Raw genomic sequence first — 21691 nt, 5'->3', positions numbered from 1 at the left:
TATTACCTGCAGGCATTTGAAACTATTAGCAATATAACCCATCATGAAATCAGATCCAAAGCAAGAAAACAAATAATTTTCAACATGGTCCCTTTGAAGAGGAAGGGGCCACTAGTTTTTATCCAATTACTAATATGTGCAATTATATACAGTAGAGGATACAATGTTACATGGGCTGGAGAAGACTGCTCAGAGCCTGAATACAATGCACTCTTCACAGCAGGGCTTCCTATTGTCAGGCTAGTTCATCCTGAATAACAATAGCACCAAACCTCATTATAAACATACTCACTTTATCACGCACACACAAAAAAGCCCATCTCCCTGAACAGTCTCACAAAAAATGAAGACAGTCTGCGTAATAAAGGTTTATACTGTACATTAAATGAGGGCTTAAGAATTTTTAAACTGTTTGAACGTTACATGTGATTCTTTACCATGTGAAGAATTGAGAACGAAAATAAAATAACCTATTTGGAGAAAAAAAAAAACCAAACCAAAAAACAAATAGGATGGAAAAAACCACCAGCAAGGAAAGCTTTTATATCTGCTGTTCTGTTTGCTAGGGTAGGATTGTTTTCTATGGCATATTTTCCAGCACTGTGACCTACAAGATGGGCTTTCCATAGTTTCCCTTTGAAAATGAATATAGTAGTTCAGCAGATTCTTCTTTTCTAGTAATTCTTACTAGTGTTTAACTGAATGTACATACTTCTAGTTCTAGCCCTTAGCAGTGCTTTTATTGCTGCCTTGCTTTCCAGAAGTTTTGCACCATAGGTCCTGAATTAGGACAGGCTGTAACAGCTGAAAGATTTCAAGCTTTAGCTGCATATCCTGCACTTTAGTTTAAAACAGCTGTATCACTAGCTTTAACACTGCAAATAAAATTTTCAAAATTCAACAAAACACCTCAGTATCTGCTTGAAACTGAGGCCAGATGGGATGCACCCCCCTTCATTTCAAAATGTGTTTACAGTCATTTAAATTGATAGCTATTTTACTGCTCATCAAAGCATGCAAGAGGAGGGATGATCATTTTATGAAGATAGGTATAAATGGATCTAACAAAAATCATCTTGCTTGGTGTCACATGTGGTGGACTTCAGAGAATGTATTTCCCTTTTTCTTCCATAGCCTGACAGTTATCAGGTGCCCTTTAATCACTACCTAGCTAAAGTGAACATAAGCAACTCATCTAGTCTTCGCTCATAAATCCTCCCATTTTTCATTATTACTTTTGCTTTCCTCTGAAGCCAAACCAGTTTATTAATACCTTTTTAGGTTTGGTTTGTGTTCTTTCATCAGAGCTCCCTGATGTCAGACCCACACAGATCCCCTGACTTCAATCCTCATTTGAAATGGGTAAAAATCTGGCCACTGCCAAATCGCTCCCACCCTTTCCTAGTTCTTCCAGTGTGTCCCTCCATCCTCAAATCTCCCTTCCCTTGTAGGCACTTGTTCTCTACCTCCTTCCATTCAGTGCTTCAGCTCTGAAGCAACATCTATCAGACTTGAGCTGGTGGTCATTCTCCCAAAAGTGAGCTACTTGTGAAGCTAAACTGATGTGTCACTTAAAGATTGTTGACATCTTCTGTTGCTCTCCTCCTTTCCTCAGATATTTAGACTGTCCACACTACTGTAATTACAAATTTAGGTATTTTAAAATATCACCCATGGACAAAAACTGTTAATACTGCATTAAGATAAATGGAGTACTTTAAGAATCTCTGCAAATCTAGCAAATACAAATGCAATAGTTCCACCGGCTTCTTCTCTCCAAGGTTTCAGCTGTAAATAAAAACTTTTTAAAAGTAAAAAGCAATCTGGAAAACAGGCTGAGAGTCTCAAATTAAAACAATAAGAGGTTACTGACTCAGTCGGGCTCTGCCTAGTTTGATCTCACCCTTCCTTTGTACGCTGTCTAGTCACTGGAAGTTCCTTGGGGCATGGATGGGATTTTATCTTTTCAATGGTCCATAAAGTGTTTAGCCTATTGTTACAGGTACAGAGGGGAAAGGAGGAAAAAAAAAAAAAAGTATCTTTAGCTTTGCAGCAGATTACTCAGATTTACCTATCTGTTAAAGGTAGACTTTTAAGTAGATGAAGTTCAAGACTTCTTATAATTTAATAGCATCAGCGTAACTCCGCACTTTTCAGTAAGACAAGCAGGTACCCTAGAAATGGAGTCCCAGGAAATTAGGAGAGTTTTATTAATACAAGGCAAATACATCCTTCTTCCAGTGCTTTCTCAGTTGTTTTAGACTAATAAGCTCCTCGGGATAAAGTCTGTCTTCTCTCTTGATCAGAATCCAATATTCCAGTGGGCTTCTAGAAATAGTATCTGAAAGACTACAGCAGGAGACAGGGCTGGTGGCTTTTGTTTCCTTCTTAAGAAAGACTCTATATCAGGGTGAATTGCATGTGAAAACTTGGACAAATTGTATCAGTAAATACCTGTACATCTTTCCTGTTGCAATATAACATGTTCCTAATGAAAGCACGCAGGCACACAGGCTCCTGATGTAAAACCAAAGGGTCTATTTTCCCATTGAGGCATGGGGGATTTACATTATAATCCCCATTAGCATTGATAGAAATTACCCATGTAAATCTACTATAGGTACTGGAAATGGGAAAAGAGACCACCAATATTTCAAATCAAAGCAGGGTTCTACTGACTTCATACATATTCATGAGGGTTTTTTATTTTCTTTCTATCCTCCATCCTCTGATCAGTTACTGTGTTGTAAGAAACATCTTGTAGAGTGTTCTCAGTCATTGTTCCAAGCACTATCTTTATCATTTTTAGAGGACAAAAGCAACCCTTTTCAACTTGTTATAAATCAATTTTTAATTTTAAAAGGAGAACAGACTTTTTATTTTTATGAAGGAGTCTTTAAAGCACCATCTCCCTCTCTTTTGGAAGCTCGCCAGCAGGCAAATTTGATACCGGCTTGTATGATTGAGAGAAGGGGACTACACAACTGCATTAGTTGCTTCCCCCATGTCAGCAGCAAGTAGCCCAGGACAGTTGTTCTTGCAGCTGGGTCTGCTGAGAGTGAATTCACCTGGTGTAACATTGCTACCACAAGTTTATATTTGAAAAGCATGCAAGTGCAATCCATTGAAAATGATCTTGACATAACCAAAAAGCAATTCAGCTGCTGCATCACTGCCAGATTTGCTACAGAACACAAGGAACAAAACTAAAATGTTTTAGACAGACTCTATGAGTTTGTTGTCTCTAATAGGTCAGATATGCTACTCACTGTTTGTAGCCCCAAGAGGCTTCCACTAAACGCAGTGGGTCACAGACATCTACCTAATATCGTGACTTGTGGAACCACCGCCTTAAATCTGGTTTGCAATAAATCACTTTGCTTTTCAAGTATGTTCCTGCTCTTCCCTCTGTTGCAGCAATGCCTAGGCTCCCCCCATTCCTCCTTTTCTCTCTTCGTCTATTTTTGCCAATACCTTTTTCACAACTGCTTTCTATACCAGCACCTATTAATCATCCATTCCAGCCTCTCCTTGAACCACCTTTACCATGCAAGTAGGTAACTATACTAGTTAGATGGACTTAGCATGCCTATTACATTAAAATCTGAGTAATTCGGCCTACAACGTATAACTTGGCTTCCTATACGGTATCTATCCACAACTGACAGAAGCAGTTTCTGGACTCAGACTGCCTGCTACAGATGCCTGGACATCTCCCCAGTGATGACCTCGGCCTGACAGCCCCAGGTAATAAGCTTACATCCTACCTGAACAGTTTTGCTCTGATGAGTTTAAACACCACGGTAAGTACCAAGGAGTAGTATCTCCCTTGAGGTATTGTTCAGCATTTCTACACCCAGCTTCTAAGGACTTTGTCCATCCTCCAAGTAACATCTAAAATACTGAGTTAGATGCTCAGGCTCCCAATGCAGGGGATGGGGAGAATCAGACATGTTATGCTGGCCGCCCAGAAGAGCTGTGTGCTGGGTGAGGAGCAGTTTCAGAGCTTGCTCGCAGCCCAGAAACGCATCAAAAGTTTTCCTTTCCTAGAGACCAGGCTTTGGAGCCAAAACAGCAAAACCATCTGGCAGGATCGCAACACCCCGCTGGAGGCGGACACCTCTAATCAAAGAGCTACGCAGAACGTCTTTTCAAAGGTGGCCGGCGGAGAGGGCCCACACCCGTCTTTATGTAATAACCTAAAAGATTGCATTCCTTTCTGTAGCAGGGCAGCTGCAGAGGGAGGGGTGGAAGGTGCCTCCTGGTTCACTTCCCCAAGAGCTGGGAGCCTGGGCATTCCTCCTGTCCAGCCCAGGAGGTCACTCAACCCAACCCTTCTACTGTCTCACAGGCTGTTCTAACCTGTAAGAGATCATAAATCAGCCGAACCCTTCCTGCCCGTACGAAAAATTAAAGCGCTGACATTTTCTTGCATACAGGGCCAAATCCTGTCAACATGTTTTAGCTCACATGCTGAATCAGGCCCCTGAGGGGACAGAGGTGCTGCTCCACCTACTTTCTGGATCCAGGAGCTAGGCACCTAATCTGTGCAGGCCTGGGCACTTCTGTGCATGCAGAGAACTGTCCCTGCCCGTGCCCAGGGACTCTCAGGGCAGAGAGAGATATGGGATGAATTTCGGGTCCTTCCACATTTATAAGGTTGTTATGGTGGGATTTTGAGAGCACAGTTTTAGACTGAGATGCTAAATGCCGTCAAGTGCTTTCCCCTCTCCCCTGGATCTGCACCTTTAAAAAAACTCAACTTTTTTTTTGCATTATAAAATAAATAAAACCAGCATGACTTACTGCAACATCTTTTTCCAGGTCAGCCGGCACCTCTGTGTGAATCATTGTCTCTACAGAGAAACAGTCAATCTGGTGAAACCTAGAGCTGTATGTTTTTTAGTGTAGTGACAACGCTTCCTAAAGGACAGTAGTGAGAATAATAGTAGTATTTTTCTTTTTAACTGTTACAAGCAATGAGAACTTGTATGTCTTTAGACAAGGATACACAGCAGATGCTCCTATCGGGAAGTATGCATACCTTCAGAATCAACTGGAAATTGATAATGTTTTCAGATGCAATCTCACAATTTTTTATTTTCCACAATTTAGAACTGAGGTACCCCTTCAATATACCCCCCCTCTAAATTTAGGGTTGAATATCAGGAGAAAAACTTCCCAAATTAAATTTAGGTTGTTAAAGAAGACCTTCAGGAACCTGGCAGTAAAACCTCCATTCTCTGGTACTTAAAACAACAAGAAAAAAGCATTTTAAGGGCACACTGCTATCTACTTCAGGGCAGAATTCTCTGCCAGTACAAGATGGACCACGCTCTAGTACATGCTGTTCACAGGTAGACTCCATCATCTCTTTTCTCCGATGGTCCCATCGGAATAAAAGCCTAAGGCTGTAATGGGATTTTGTACCTGAAGTTCAGTGGCCAGTTATAAGGCTGATGCCATGCCCTTAAGAAAGTCAGCAGAATCCTGCTCCGCAAGTGGTGTCACAACAGTGCTACATTACTCATTGCAAAGAGGAGTGGTAGAGGTTGACATTTAATTAGCTATGAATTTAATAACAATGGCAAAAGCTGTTTTAGTAAGTACTGTATAGAAATTAAGCCCATAACAGCATTGAGTAATTCTGTCCTATCACCAGGAATCCATTTTAAAAGCTAAGACAGATGGTAGCAGAATGCACTGTGCCCACTTTCACACCTTTTCTAAGTGATAACTATGTGCTCATTTTGTAGACTCTGAACTATAACTACTTTCAGTGCAGCGGTACAATAAATCATCACAACAAAGGCAGAAATTTAGTAGAGTACAAGGAGAGAAAAAAAAAAAAGTACTGTTCTCAGTATCTAATGCAGATCATACCATTGGATGTCACGGTTCGCGTTTGATTTTGGAACGTTTTCGATCGAGTTCCGTATTGCCCTGAAAAATGGCTAGCTTGGGGTGATAATTCATTCCATGCACCGCTCTGTGAAGGATGAAGGCTCGCCTGGGACTCTGCAGGGGGGTTCAGGCGCTGGGCCCAGGCTAAGTCTAAATCTTGGGGCTCTTCCTTCAGTTTTTCTCCTTCTTTGCCAACTCGTTGATAGATTCTTCCAGTGCTGTCATTCAGTAATCTTCTCATCCCTGTAACTTGTTTTTTAATTTCCCGGCTTTCATCTCCTAATGAAAACAGAGCCACAGTTATCACTGTAAATTAGCAAAAACGGTAGTGGGTAGAGATTAGTGATTTTAGATGCCAGTCAGAGTTGGAGTACAAAAATAAATAAATATTAAGACGAGAAAGAAAAGAAACGGTTGAGTGGTCGTTGGTATGTACCAAGCTACGCTTTAACACAGCAATGGTTGACATCTCTCATGGTTGAAAGACCTGCTGAACTTGGCTTTCTCAATGCCATTTCTAAAGCTTTGATGAGTAAGATTATTTTTCTCCAGAAGGAAATAATAATAGCTACAGCAGCTTCAAACAAACTATCCTTTTAAGAAAAAGATCCTATTCAGGCATTGACATCAGTGGTTATTTTCCCCAAGTAAAGCCTACAGGATCAGGCCCTTTATAGATCAGTTTGCTATATCCTGAAGGATAGATCCTACAAAGAAAAAATAGACCACAAAAAGCACCACACCATACATGCACACAGAGCAACACTGCATCTATTGATTTTAATGAACAGGATCAGTTCCTTAGTCCACAGAATTTAATAATACTGGATTATACAGGAATAAATTAAAAAGCAGCTAATACATGTATAACTGTATATAGCCTAACTGCTGGATGTCTTAAAAATGTAGATTATGAAAACAAAATGAAAATATATACAAGAAAAATGTGACTGTTCCAAATAAATTCAGGGCATTTAAATAATAACAATTACATACTTTAATACTCCTGGCACCATTTAAGTATTAATTTTACATATGAAACTGCTGATTGCACAATGAATATATGTGTTTTGGGCAGATAGTAGCTATTTCGCTCGTTAAAACATATATTACATTTCACTAGTAATAAGTGTTCATAGCCCCTTCTGAAATAAGAAGCTTCTATTTTTTTACTGGTAATAGAAAAATCAAACAACCTAAGCAAACGGAATAACAAAGATCAAGAAATTGATGAATCAACCTTCCTTTGTAGTATACTTAATACAGTAATACTTGGTATCCTCTTTTCAATTTACATTCACACTTCCCAAAATAAACCTACTTTTGGCAAACCGATAGTGCAAAAGAAACTTCACAAGAAAAAACCCAACCCTCCAAAACCCAAGATGCAACGTGCATTGTCTCTGGTTCGACAAGGTATCTGAAAGTGTGCTAATGCCAGGCACGTGAACAATTTTATCAACTCAACAGCACTGCTCAGTAACTTAGGCACACGCTTAGGTAGCTGGCTAAACCAGACAGCTAAAAGAGCAGCAACCCCCTCCCTGAAGGAGGTTGCTGCTCCCCTCCTCTGGCCAAGCTCAAGGTGGCTGCGGCACGCTGCAAGCCCCACGTACCCAGGGACACGCAGTACCTGGAGAAGGAGTTTTTGCTCCAGGAGGCGAATAAGCAGAAGGGGAGACGAGCTGTATGATCTGCTCCAGCCTCTGCTGAATCAGAGCATCTCCCGCTTGACCTGGCGCACCGGTTCCCTGGGCCCGTGCCAGCTGGCTCTAGCCCACCCTGATCCAGCAAGGAGAGTGGGCGGTTGCAAAAACACTTCTAGTCCAAACTTAGAAAAATATTTGTCAACCCTGTACAGTGATACTCTAGCACCATTTTCACTCCAGCTAAAGCGGCGAGAAAAACCCTTTGCAAGGAAGTTCTGCATTGTATTTATTTTGTTGGTTTGCCTGTGGATTTAAGCATGCGGGTGTGATTTAATTAACAAATCACAGCACCATTTCATTTAAAAAATGACACTTTTTGGCCCCAATCCAACCAGGGGTTGACTGTTTGCAGTTCCCAACCTTGAGAGGCCGCAGAGTACCACCAGACTCCCATTATCGAGATACTCAGACCCGTACACTGAAGACTACCTTTCTCCTGTATGTGGCTGTACCTGCCCATATCCAAGCTCCAAACGCTCCTACCACATCAGAGCATGAAGCAATCCCTTACTGTCGTACCATTTAGCAGTACACTGGGCTCTCAAGAATTTTATGTCAGCAATTCAGATTTGTATTCAACAGCAAAATGTATCTGAATATCAAAAAGGCTTCCCACCCACCTCCTCCTGTTGGGTGTAGTGACTGTGTGCTACGTGGCTGGTCGGGTGACAAGTTGTTGGAAAGATTAAATTTCCCTTACTCAATTACATAAAATATTAATGTTAACTGAGCTTATTCAGCCTTGATTCTGGTCCCTTGTTCCTTCATACAGAAGCCTTCTTATACAGCGACACAAACATTCATACCTCCAGATAGAATAAAACTCTACATTTATGCTACAACAAACCCTGAAGTTGCATCCTACGTACGCATGTCTTTGTGTTTAGGTAGCTCCCTACTTAAAACAGGGAGATTCCCCCTTTGTGAACTTGTTTGTTGGGTTTGTGGGGTTTTTTGGTTTTAGAGATTTTTCTGTTTGGGTTTGTTGTTGGTGGTGGTTTTTTGTTTGGGGTTTTTTTTTTTGGTTGGTTGGTTGGGGTTTTTTTTGTTTGTTTTGTTTTTTAAATATGTCCTTCGTAAGGAAGGGCATTAAAAACATACAGGTTATAAGCTTGACTTAGTCTTCAGTGCAAGTTTAGATTCCCCCCTCTCCCAGTTATTACTTTTTACAGCTTTTCGTTTGTAACTGGCCAGCGACAGCAGCATCCTTCCTGACACGAGTGGAGAGTAGCTGATGTTACACCATCTGAACCTGCAGGCAGGCGCAAGACCAGTAACAAATTTAACTTCTTGCTCTCTGGTTACCTCATTTGGCTATTAGCTCTAGAGCCCAATGATAGCATTTTGTTATCAGCTATTCCACTGCTGACGATTTTCACAGATAATAACCATGTAATTTAAAAATGAAAAAAAAAAAAAAAAAAAAAAAAAAAGGAATATGCACCACAGAGAAAACCAAACAGCTCAAGCTACTATGTCCTAAAGAAGAGCCAGCCTTCCTTTTTAAATGCTGAATGGGATAATCAAGCACCTAAAAAACCCAGTTTATTACATAAAAATCTGTATTACCTATCTGTGAAAAGCCTCCTGAGAGAGATGCTGAGGCCTGAGTGGTGCATATTTCAGCATCTCCCTGTACCCCTGTACACGTACCAAGGGTCCTCACCACTCCCAAGGAGATGGGGATGCCTCCGATCGGCAGGCTACACGTTTTGCCATTTAGATTCCCCATGTAAGCCCTTTGGTTTTATCTGAAACCAATGAGGTTACTTGCAAAACACTAAATACTTATAAAATGCTACTCAAAGTAGATAAGCATGGCAAATTACAGCCCTATTTAGGAACTTACACGTAAAGATGGTAATAGTCATAACAACCATATTAACAATTTTTAAAAATTACTATTACAGATGTCTCTATGACGGCCCCTTATATACAACCTATTTTTTCCACATGGCCTAACTGCAATCTTACAAGACAAAAAAAAAAAAAGCAGAACAAAGCCCTTTCATAAATACTACATTAAATAGTCATAAAAAGTAATTTCCCAAAAATTCATTTCAATCTTTTTCCTTACTGAAAATGTGCACAGCATAAGAACTTCCTGCTTTGAAAGTTGTAAAAATGTTAAAAATTACAAATACACAAATGTAAACCAGAACTGTCCTGGGATGAAGTAGCATCCACGTGCTAAGTGTGCACCTGTCTGAGGCAACAGACCTGTAAACAACACCAGTTAACAAAATGTTACCAATAACTCATTAATTCCATTCTTTGCCCCTATATGCCTGACCATCTTTTCACTATTACGCTTTTTGAACTTAATATAAATGTAGCACACTACCTACAAACAAGTTGTTATACTTTTCCCAAATAATTTGTCAAATACTATCATAGTGCTACAAAGAATTATAAAATTATATGCAACCATACCCATATATTAAAATACTAATTTTATTCCAGTATTACAAAAGTGGTAATGTCATCTGTAATTAATGTATGTGTCTTAAAGTGTACAAATGAATGGAGTTAAGGTTGGACAATTGTCTCTATTTGATGTTTTCTTCCTTTGACTTATATAAATAATCATAATGTCCTCTTGGCCCAATATTTTGCAATTAATTTCTTTATTTTTAACATTTATGTTTCTCATATGCTTTGGGAAATATTCATGAGTAGTTGACTTTTTTAATACAGTTTGATCTTCTATGAATTTGTGTCTAATTTTATGTTGTGTTGTATTTTGGCAGATGAAACTCCTACAGAAACTTTTCCTTTCTTGGCTACACAAACAGGGCTTTTTCCTCCATCAGGCTGCCTGCTGAAGGTACTTTTTATCTCACAGATTTCCACCTTTATGTCAAACTAGGCTGAAACTGGTGGATGAATTCAGAAGCTATCGGGAGGGTAGGAACAGCAGTGACAGCCAGCCAGACGAGCGCATGTGAGCTGACAACATTAGCCTGGTTTGTAAGGAAACAAGGCTTCAGAGGTGAGAAAAAGTGGAAGTCGATGCATATGGCTTGAAAGCTCAATAAAAAATAATAAATAATTGCAACGGGTTATACAATCAAACATATTAAATGCCAGTTTATTAGACACCACTTGAATGCTGCCCTTCCTGGAAGAGGGCCAGCAAAACTCAGCTGCCGTATTTGAAGAATTTTATAAGGGCTAATTCAGAGCAGCTCAAGAAATTGGGAGGCATGTGCATGCCGGGCACGTGTCTCTGCTGCACAGCCAGGCTGAGCTCGCCAAAACACCTTTTTGAATGTTACATGGCATTCAAGTATTTCCTTCAAAGACAATTATCCTAGAAGGGAGATAGGCATCCCTTCTAGGGATCCACCAGGGAACTGATGGATGAAGTGGTTAAGCCACTATCCATCATATTTGAGAAGTTGGGAAAGTTCCCACAGACTGGAAAAGGGGAAACATAACTCCTATTTTTAAAAAGGGAAAAAAGGAAGACCCAGGGAACTACAGGACAGTCAGTCTCACCTCTGTGCCTGGCAAGATCATGGAGCAGGTCCTTCTGGAAGCTCTGCTAGGGCACATGGAAAATAAGGAGGTGATTGGTGACAGCTAACATGGCTCCACTAAGGGTAAATTGTGCCTGACAAATTTGGTGGCCTTCTACAAAGGAGTTACAGCATTGGTGGATAAGGGAAGAGCAACAGACATCATCTACCTGGACTTGTGCAAAGCGTTTGACACTGTCCTGCACGACATCCTTGTCTCTAAATTGTGGAGACATGGATTTGATGGATGGACCACTTGGTGTATAAGGAATTGGCTGGATACTCGCACTCAAAGAGTCGCGGTCAACGGCTCTATGTCTGAGTGGAGACCAGTGATGAGTGGCGTTCCTCAGCAGTCGGTATTGGGACCGGTGCTGTTTAACATCGTCGGCAACATAGACAGTGGGATTGAGTGCAACCTCAGCAAGTTTGCCGGTGACACCAAGCTGTGTGCTGCGGTCGAAGTGCTGGTGGGAAGGGATGCCATCCAGAGGGACCTTGACAGGCTTGAGAGGTGGACCCATGCGAACCTCATGAAGTTCAACAAGGCCAAGTGCAAGGTCCTGCACATGGATCAAGGGAATCCCAAGCACAAAGGCAGTCTGGGTGATGAGTGGACTGAGAGCAGCCCTGAGAAGGAGGACTTGTGGGTGTTGGTTGATGAGAAGCTCAACATGAGCCGGCAATGTGCGTCTGCAGCACAGAAAGCCAACCGTATCCTGGGCTGCATCAAAAGAATCATGGCCAGGTCGAGGGAGGTGATTGTCCCCCTCCTCTGCTCTGGTGAGACCCCCCCCGCAGTACTGCATTCAGCTCTGGGGCCCCCAACATAAGAAGGACATGGACCTGTTGGAGCAAGTCCAGAGGAGGGCCACAAAGATGAGCAGAGGGCTGCAGCACCTCTCCTAGGCTGAGAGCTGGGGTCATTCAGTCTGGAGAAGAGAAGGCTCTGGGGAGACCTTATAGCAGCCTTCCAGTACTTAAAGTGGGGGGCTACAGGAAAGCTAGAGAGGGACTTTTTACAAGGGCATGTAGTGACAGGACAAGGAGTAATGGCTTTAAAATGAAAGAGGGTAGATTTAGATGAGATGCAAGGAAGAAGTTCTTCACTGTGAGGGTGGTGAGGCACTGGCACAGGTTGCCCAGAGAAGCTGTGGATGCCCCATCCTTGGAAGTGTTCAAGGCCAGGTCGGATGGGGCTTTGAGCAACCTGGTCTGGTGGAAGGTGTCCCTGTCCATGGCAGGGGTGTTGGAACTAGATGATCTTTGAAGGTCTCTTCCAACCCAAACCATTCTATGAGTCTATGATTCTCAGCAAAAACTATACCTACATCAAACTGTAACTGTCAAAACTCAAGATATTTTTGTACAGTACAAGATATCTTGTACTGCAAGTGGTTCTGAAAGAGAAAATTGTGAAGGTCAGCATGGGAAAAATAGAGGAGCCATGTGCATGATTCCTTATCGGATCAAAGGTTTCCTAAATCACATGGAACGTTGTTGTGACTGTTCTGTGAATAATTTGAATCAGGCATCTGTGTAGCTAAATTGATGGGGTAAGCATGCATTTCTCAAATAAGTGACCCCCAGTCTTTGCTGGCATATAAGAACCTATACTGAACAAGTAACACAGGCAACAACACGCTTTGCAAATTAAAACCCTAAACCCCAAGTCAGCAGGGAGAGCAGTGGTCACGAACAATGTCAGAGGGTCACACAAGCAACATGAGTTATGGGCTGGGGACTTTGACTACCCTAAGCTAACATATAGGGACATTTAAGCTGTATTAGTTGAGGCATCTTAGCAGTGCTCTAAAACGCCATTTTAAAGCACTTGCCTATCTTTATGTCACCACACAAAGCACTAAGATTATAACTGCAGGAAAACTGGATCACCCTCAAATTAGACCCACTACTCCCAAACTAAGCATGGAAGTACACGGGTTGATTGACACCCCTGCCTACGACAAGACACAGAAAGTTAATAAGCATCACAAACACTAATATAAGAAAAGCTATTTGCAGAATCAAAACCTGGATCAGACCCTGAGACCACTCAGGCTTTGGGGCGTTATTTCTCTGGAAGCTGAATCAGCCTAGGTAGCCCAGTCACCACCACCACAAAATAACTCTTTTGAAGGGCTTGGTGAAACAGTTTCAAAACACCCAACAGGAGCAGATACAGAAGCCTAAGTTACACACTGTCATGCCACACCACAACAGCTAAATCACTCAGGAAAGGACAAGTGAGCAACTCCTCAATAAATGTATGTATTTATGGGGTCATATAATTAAAAAAATAATAATAGATATGCAACAACTTCCCCCCGTTCTTGGAAATATCCCAGGTCAAGATCATGCTTCAGCCCCAAAGGGAAATGCTTTACAAAGTTATATCATTGGAGAACGCAGATGCATAAAATAAACTTTTATGCAGTCTTAATTACAGAAGCTACTATTGCAACAATCAGACTTGGGATATAATTCTATTAAAAGTAACAAGTAACTTCACGGACTTGTGTTAAGTCAACTTTTTCTCTGTGAATAAATTGCAAAGGATATTATTTCTGGGACAGAATAAATTCTTGAAATTAGTGAGTAACTTATGCATTGCTCCCCTGCTCCAAGAACACATTATTTATTTTTACCATGACATAGCGAAGTTATTAATCTGCTGCCTTCTATTTCAACAATGCGAAATGCTGTAAAATGCACAGACACCTGCATTACAGTACATTTCAGTTCCACTTTATATCAGTCATAAACATCTCTGTTTTGGACATCTCTTCAAAACAAATGCTCCAAGCACACTGTGCGTAGCATTCGATTTTATGAAACTATAAAAGTTCTTCACTGTTAATTACACAGACAAATGTCTCATCACACATTTGATTACCAGGATAATATAATTAGTTTTCTACATTAACCTTTCAAACATAGAGCCTGAATTTCAAGTTGAAAGCATTGTAAAAACACTCAGTCTGGAGGTATATTATATTTCTGCTTTTTTGTGATGATAATAAAATATTAAGACTGAAAAAAACCAATGTGGTGTATGCAAAAGTTTTTTTTATAGACAAGCTAGGTTTAACCAGCATTGTCCACAAGATATGGGTGTACAGTCCCCTCATGGGCTTTTATTTCCAAGTCTGGGCTAGCAGCCCTGTGACAGAAGGTTTATGCTGATAACTGGTAAAAGCTGAAGTCAAGTCTGTCGTAAATCTTGTCCATATTTGAGGTTTAAGCACTTCACCCCGGGCTCCCTCCCTTTCAGGTCAAGCAGTCTCTCCTGGTATCAGATAACTAAGCCCTTCCCTTCAAAACAAAAGAGATGCCAGTCCTCATCTGCAAAACACAGTAACAATATTCCACCCGCCACCAGGAATTTTGTAAAGGCTGTGTTTACTACGTCCTTTCTCTAGAAAGACATGACTTCTTGCTTATCATCTTATCAGAACAAAGGACTGGAAGAGAGGACAAGCCACCACATCTCCCATTCCAACACTGCATCAGATGAGCAAACTTCCCAAGCTTACCACGCTCCATTGAAAAAGCAGTTGGACTTTGCACCATTGCAACCATCAGAGGTCACATCCAGTACCATGTTCCTCTAATTGTGCTGAAGCTTCCTCCAATTTTCAGCCTACATTTACACAAAGCCATGTTTTTTGCCCACCTGTGCTGGTGCAAAAAAGACCATCTAGGCTGTACAGGTCTTTCCTGACTTTTGATCCTTAATTTATCTGCATGTTAAACAAACTGGATTCTATTTACTCTAAAAGCTCCCCTCCTCTCGACAGTGCATCTCTTCAGTTTAAGTTCATCGTTCTCAACTATACAACCAAAACATATGCACATCTCTGATAAGCTTCACTTGTTTATATACATTTCACCTTTTCTAAAGGTAATAGCTTCAATGACGTATCTTAGCATTCATTCACATACTAAAGGCTGCATCACATTGAGGTTTCAACAGCTGATCCCATAGATCAGTTAAATTGGAGAACTAACCTAAACTGGAGAACAAACGTGATTCTAAACCAACAAGTTAGGAGTGAACATCCTTCTAGGATGAATTTTGGCATAAATCAAGTGAAGCAGCAATTACACCCTGAAGCTCATTATTAGTGGACAGGACACTGAGCTGGGAAAAGCGTTGTGATCGCACCATCCCTGAAGCACAATGAAAAATTACTCCATGCAATGTGAATTTTTTTAAAGGAAAGCTAGAATACCAAATGCCACTCATCCCAGATCCCTGCTGAAAGGTGGGAGCTCAGATTTTGAGTCCTTTCAGCTGAGTTCAGTCCCTGACACTGCTTTCCCTACATCTCAGATCAGTGCCTCTATCACTAGAAATCTGGATAGAAGTGGACACCAAAGTAACCTATTGAAAATAAAGTGGAGAAGGTCATGTGAGGTCTGAGTAACTGACCAAATTGAACCCAACCCCCAAGGACAAAAAACCAAAACCAAAACCTTAGTCTACAAATCTTGCATGGTCATATGTCATTCGGTCTTGTCAAAACCGACATGCTTGGAGGAAATCTGAAAGTTGGACACTCAGGACATCGTCAGGAAATAGCACCTTTTTCTTTTCATAGCAATCGAAGGTGGGGTCCCAGGACCACAACTTTGTGTTTCAGTACCTGATAAGGAAGATCCTTGATAGGACTCACATTCTTAACGGTCAAATTCTGACCAGCTCTTGAAATAGTTGAACTTTAGGCACTTAAATGCCAGAGCACATTCAGTCACAATGAAAAGCTGGGCACACTCAAAAAAAAAAAACCCCAAACAAACCCGAAAACAACACAGCCAAACCAAAATCAAAAATCAGTTGGTCTGACTCACAGCACAGATGTCAAAACACAGACACCTGCACATTCTTAGAAGCACCCTGGCTTAAGCAACTAGATGCTTAACTCCTGCCAAAGCTTTATCACGATTTAGGGTTGGAAGAGAAAGCATTCAAAATAAACTTCTAGTGGAACTCACTCCATCAGGTTTATCAGACTTCACCAAAAGTGCTTACAGAACACAAAACCCAAACACAAAGCACAGCAGCCACCTTTGCTTCTCCCTGGAAATGGGTGTAGGGAAGAAATAATTGCTCAAAATCCTAATTGCAAGAAGCTCAGAAGGCAACTTAATGTAGGTCTCACCCCCGTGTAAATATTCCAACCATCAGAAGATTCCACACTGCCCAAGACATCCTCCTGTTCTCTCCTATTTGCTGCTGACCTCTAGAAGAGGATGTGGCACTATGAATTAAGGAGACAAAGGCATTTTGCATGCAGATTGACTTCAGGTGCTGGCTGATTCACACAGTCAGGACCAATGCTTCTTGCTGGCTCCAGGGGGCAACACACACAGACTACAGAAACCTTAAACCATCCTACAGAAATGTTTAGGCTCCTGGTGCAGTGAAGGACAGGCAGACACCCCCAAATTTCTTGCTCCAAAGGCACCTGCCTTCTCCAACACCTGAGCAAGGTGTCCAAGAGCTTGCTTTATACAGCAAGAGTCATTATGATAGCTCAAAAATCTGGCCCTTGCTCCTCTGAATTTGGCCTGCCAAATTTTTCCCAAGAGATGTTTTACCCAGGTGAGGTCGTAGATGTGACAGGAGGGGGCTGGAAGCAGGAAAGGAAGAAGCACTCTGCAGCTGAGGAGTTATATGGGACAAAAAGCACACAGACAGGAAAGGTAAAGGTTCCCTGATAACCAGTCCTATCATGCTGTAGTATATATCATGCTGCAGACTCTATATTACTTCTCTGTTTTCTTTACACATTTTTAACTGTTGATTTAATTTAATTTTGCCATGGCAGGATTAGCAGGCAAGCTACAGAGGTGAAAGGACATTACATTAAGACAGCACATTAATCCTCTATCCCACCCAAGGCAGAAGCAAAACCAAACAAATAGCAGCTTCCTGGAAATTGAATTTCTGTTATCCAGATGTCAAAGATGTAATACCCCAATTACACAAACTATTGCCAGTGAAGCATGCCAGCGAATATGCAATGTAAATGGGGTGAGCACAGAGCTGCAAAACTGCAGAGTCAGCATCTGGCTCTCTGAGTGAGTGATAATTAGCACTGTGTGTAGACACTAATAAACATTTATGTCTGAAATTACAACTTTTAGCAGTGTTAATAAAGGATATATTGGCAATTCGTAGAATAAAAGGGTCTTGAAAAGAACGTCATATTAAACAATGGCAGGCGCTTCCTGTGCTTGCACAGAGATTTTTTTCCTCCCTAATTGCAAATGGCCACGCTATGTTGCTCGGAAATTAATCAACACAAGCACATACCTAAAAAAACTGGTTGTGTTTCTTTGGTCTCCCCATTAACATCATTGCTGTAGTCAGAGATCTTATATATCTCATGATGGTAATCTGGAATGAAAAACGATAAAAAAAATTAGAACTCAAGTGATCTGGAAAAAATGAACACTGAACACATTGCTACAGTTTTACTACATAATTTATCAATATATCTGCAGTTTATTTCATGTACATCAAATTAACCACAGAAAATGTGCTCTGTATCAGCACCTCCTAAAAAAACTTTGCTCACACTGGAGAGACTCAGCTCAAATATTTCACAGATTTTAGGGAATAGCTACGCCTGCCCTAAATTACTGTGTTCATTTTCACAGCAAATTATCCCACCAGATGCCAATTATCTGGCTTCTTGCTTTACAGATGGAAAGCAGATTTATAATGAAATCTTTACCTTCCCAGAGACCAAGGGAAACTTTCAAACTTCACCTCAATCAGAAAATCAGCAACTTACATTAGGGCTGCATTGTTCAGCTATACTGACTCATATTGGTGTCACTGGCCTCTGAATTCTGAAGAAAGGAAGATCAGGGACACCTTAGGATATTCACCTACAGAAACTAATGTCTGTGATGACCCCTAGAATAAACATTAGCATCTCGTATTCAGAGATGTTACAGGATTAAAAAAAAAAATCACCATTGAATTTCTATTTCAAATAAAAGAATATTTTGCTGTGAAGGTCTCTGCTGTAATCCCACGCAGGTGTTCAGTAAAACCAGAGCTTTGTTTACATCTGTGTACAGAGGGAATAGTAAGTCCAAGAAAAAAAACCCCAAACATCTAAAGGCAGCTCTCCTGGATGCTATTTCTGACTCTGCTACTGGCACACACTTTGTCCTTCGGCAAATCACTCAAGACCAAACAATATATTCAGTGTCTTGAAACAGACATGTCCCCAGCTAACTCTTTTAATGCCCTCCCAGTTCTCAACACTCTCAGCTACTCTGTCCGTAAACTGGTTTTTACATTTACCTGCCTGTCCATAAACTGGTTTTAATGTTTACCTGCCTCACGAAAAAAAAAAAGCGAGGTAGAGATTAATGCGTGGAAGAGGACTTTGGGGGATTCACTTAAAAGGAACAACAGAAACGGAGGGCAGCATAAGCAGCTCCTCCTCCCACAAGCAGCACACCTGCACCTCTGACAAAACAGCTACAGGATCGGAAAAGTCTCCTGGAAGCCAAACTTTTTTGTTATGTGCTGTTTATTTGTACAGCACGACTGTCTTGAGGGCGCAAGAGGAGGTACAACCCAATAAGTAAACTAGAATTGAGCCTAACACAGCGACGCAAAAGAAAGAAAAGGGCCTGGAAAGAAAACGATGGGAAAAAAACCACAACAGGGAGTTGGAGAGGTCAGCGACAAGGTGCTACACAAAGGGTTCCTCTACCTAGCGAGCACGCCCAGCAAGTGAAACGGGTAAAGGTGAAGTTTGAGATATGACATCAAGGAAGTAAAGGCTCCTTTCATAACACTAAAACTACGGGAATTATGCTGACTGCCTTCCATGGTCATTAGCTGTCCCGTAGAGGAGGGGGAGTGATGGAGCAGCTTGGTGGGCACCTGGTGGCCAGCCAAGGTCAGCCCACCACACTCTGCCTTTTCATCCTCTCAAGGGCATCCAAGATCTGCTGGGAGTGAGTACGTGAACACTAGGAATTAAATGACTTACAGACTCATGGTCCTTAGATATATAGATTACACGTGGTTTCTTCTCTAGCGCTTCCCTCCGTACATCCAGCTGGTCACAATATTCTTCTGATCTACAGCTGCTGCCTTAAAGTCACCACATTTCACCCCAGAGGCAGCTACATTTTAGTGCAGGAATGGACTTCCTCTCGATCTGGTCATTATCGATCATCTCAATAAGGTGCTCTGAAGTTTTTTGGGGGACAGAATAAGCACTGTACAGGCACACATCGTTAACAGATGGTGTGTTACCAACGAATTGACACAGCCTACCCTTTTCTCTTTGGTTTCCTTCTTCTGCCTCGGATGTCACAGTCCAGGCGCTGTGAAATCCATATCAATTTCACAACAGTAAACATTAAACTGTGACATTATGGAATGACTCCTGCAAGAGGCAAAGGCCAATTACAAGAGACAACTATTTATACATAATTATCTTTCTAATCAACTGTGATAGAAAAAGAGTATGCAAGTGCAGACTCACACGCAAAATATGATTTTTATCTCCTCCATTCTCGAAGTACAAAGACATAATTTTCTCTCTAGGATGTGTTTTTAGGTTAGCTTTCTATTTGACTTTCCACGTCCAAAACGAGACCCCAGATAAAATAAGAATTACTAATGATGTACCATCAAAACTGACTTTACCTATTAAAACAAGGTTAAATAGATTGTCTTGTACATCGAGGCATATCTAAACCTGTAACGAGTGACAACTGAGAACTGGCAAAATAGTCGTCTATTTCTGATAGTACACATACTTTCTTTACAGCTCCACTAGGACAGAAATAAAACCATGTCTTCAATTTCAGTTTTGCTTTTCCACGTTTCACTTTCACCCCCCCAAGCTCCAGCCCAGTCCTGCACTAACTCTGCCTCCGAGTTGGGAGCATGTTTGATATCAAAACCCCACAAACCAAACCTGTTCTCCGTAGAAATTAAACCCTTGATAGGTTTGCTGATGCATACAGACCTCCAATACGTTTCAGACAAGTCTGACGGGTCACTGCCCCTCTAGTTTTTAACAGAGTATGTGCGATGCTCCAGACGCCCTTACGACGATACAGCAGTCGTTATTTACTACTGCTACCAAGTAAGTTTATGTCCATCTTCAAATTTCTTTGCATTGAACATGCTTTTGCCGAGCGCCTGCGAAGAGATCGCTCTTCAGACAGCAAGTCTTGACACTCGCGTGTGTGTGTGTCCCCTTTCCCAAGTGTGACATTACACCCAAGCAGTCACCTGCCTTGAACTTGGCATGCAGGACACACACGGCGTTTCATGGAGATATTCCCGTCCAATACTTGGAAACACAAAAGGAAAAAAGATCTCAAGTCAAATCCATCAGGGCAAAAAGATCTTATCAGACGGAGAAGGGATAAAGCCCCAACCAAAATAAATCCCTACGGCTGGGAAGTCCACCTGTTAAAATGCCTACCAGCGCCTTATCTTTTTATTATTTATTATTTAAAAAAAAACCCCAACAACAAGACTGAAACACAGAGCTGTGCTTCTTTCCCGACATGAATCCAAATTATCCCCCCCCGTGATCTCTTTTAAAATACCTTCTTTTCCAAAAGCAAACACACCCCAAGCGAACAAGTTGCACGCCAGCGGCTCTCCCCTGCCCACGTACAATTAATCAGCTGCATGGATTTTTAATAAAGCAACCTCTATTCGGCTTTTCTTTGAAACACGCGGACGTTCGCAGTCAAGGGGAGGAAAAAAACCACCCAAAACACAATAAATCCACAGGAGTTGAATACTAAGAAGGTCCGTCACTGCCCAAGTGTCATTATTTTTTGCTCGCTTCCCGATTTTACCTTACCTCCCCCCCCCAAGCAGGATTTACCACGAAACACGATCCAACTTTATTTTGTGCAAGATCTGCCTGGGAAAAAAAAAAAAAACCAAAAAAACAAAACACAAAAACCCCACCAAAAAACCACGTCCACCTTTTCGGGGATGGTTTGGGGGAGGTTTGTTTTTGCAACACCACGTACCACACATGCAAAAAGAATAATTTTAGGGGGAAAAAAAAGAAAGAGGAAAGAAGGGTGGTTAAAAGAGAAAAAAAAAAAACCAAATAAAAGGCGTGCGATGGTTTCGGGGAGTTCGACCAGAGGATTGCGGAGTTAAATAACAGCGGCGGGGAGGGAGAGGCGATCCCGGGGAAGCGGGAGCCCAGGCGTTTCATAACGCCCCGCTCCCCCCCGGTGCAAAAGTCGGGGCTGCCCCCGGCGAAGGAACAAAGCCCGGGCCGCCCCCGCCGCCCCCCGCCCGCCGCCGCCTTACCTTCGTTGATCAGTTTAAAGCTTTGGGATTTCCTGCTTCTCTTCCTCTGGGTGAACTCCATGGTGCGGGCAGGAAGGAGCGGGGCGGCCGGGCGGCCACCCGGCGGTGGCGGTGGCAGGACCAAGGTCCGTCTCTTTAATCAGCAAAACACGCGGGGGTTGGGAGACGGCGGCGAATAAAGGGATCCGGGACAAGTTGGCTCCGTTCTCCCCCCCCCC

At 41.8% G+C, this 21691-nt stretch overlaps 1 protein-coding gene across 3 annotated transcripts in view; it reads right to left on the bottom strand.

Moving 5' to 3' along the window:
* BEND7 (BEN domain containing 7) overlaps positions 1-21684 on the bottom strand; it is a 47617-nt gene extending 25933 nt beyond the window's left edge. For all 3 annotated transcript variants that reach the window (XM_010580964.1, XM_010580963.1, XM_010580965.1), the window contains exons 1-3: positions 21474-21684; positions 17457-17540; positions 5884-6183 (exon numbers count right to left, since the gene is read on the bottom strand). In XM_010580964.1, coding sequence (XP_010579266.1) covers positions 5884-6183; positions 17457-17540; positions 21474-21534 — 445 coding nt within the window. In that variant the 5' untranslated portion in view covers positions 21535-21684. The remainder of the gene's footprint in view (positions 1-5883; positions 6184-17456; positions 17541-21473) is intronic.
* Positions 21685-21691: the final 7 nt, after the last annotated feature.

Source organism: Haliaeetus leucocephalus, unplaced genomic scaffold (assembly GCF_000737465.1).
Source record: "Haliaeetus leucocephalus isolate CR32 unplaced genomic scaffold, Haliaeetus_leucocephalus-4.0 Scaffold751, whole genome shotgun sequence".
In the NCBI taxonomy this organism is placed as follows: domain Eukaryota; kingdom Metazoa; phylum Chordata; class Aves; order Accipitriformes; family Accipitridae; genus Haliaeetus; species Haliaeetus leucocephalus.
This window is presented reverse-complemented; position numbering and strand designations above follow the sequence as displayed.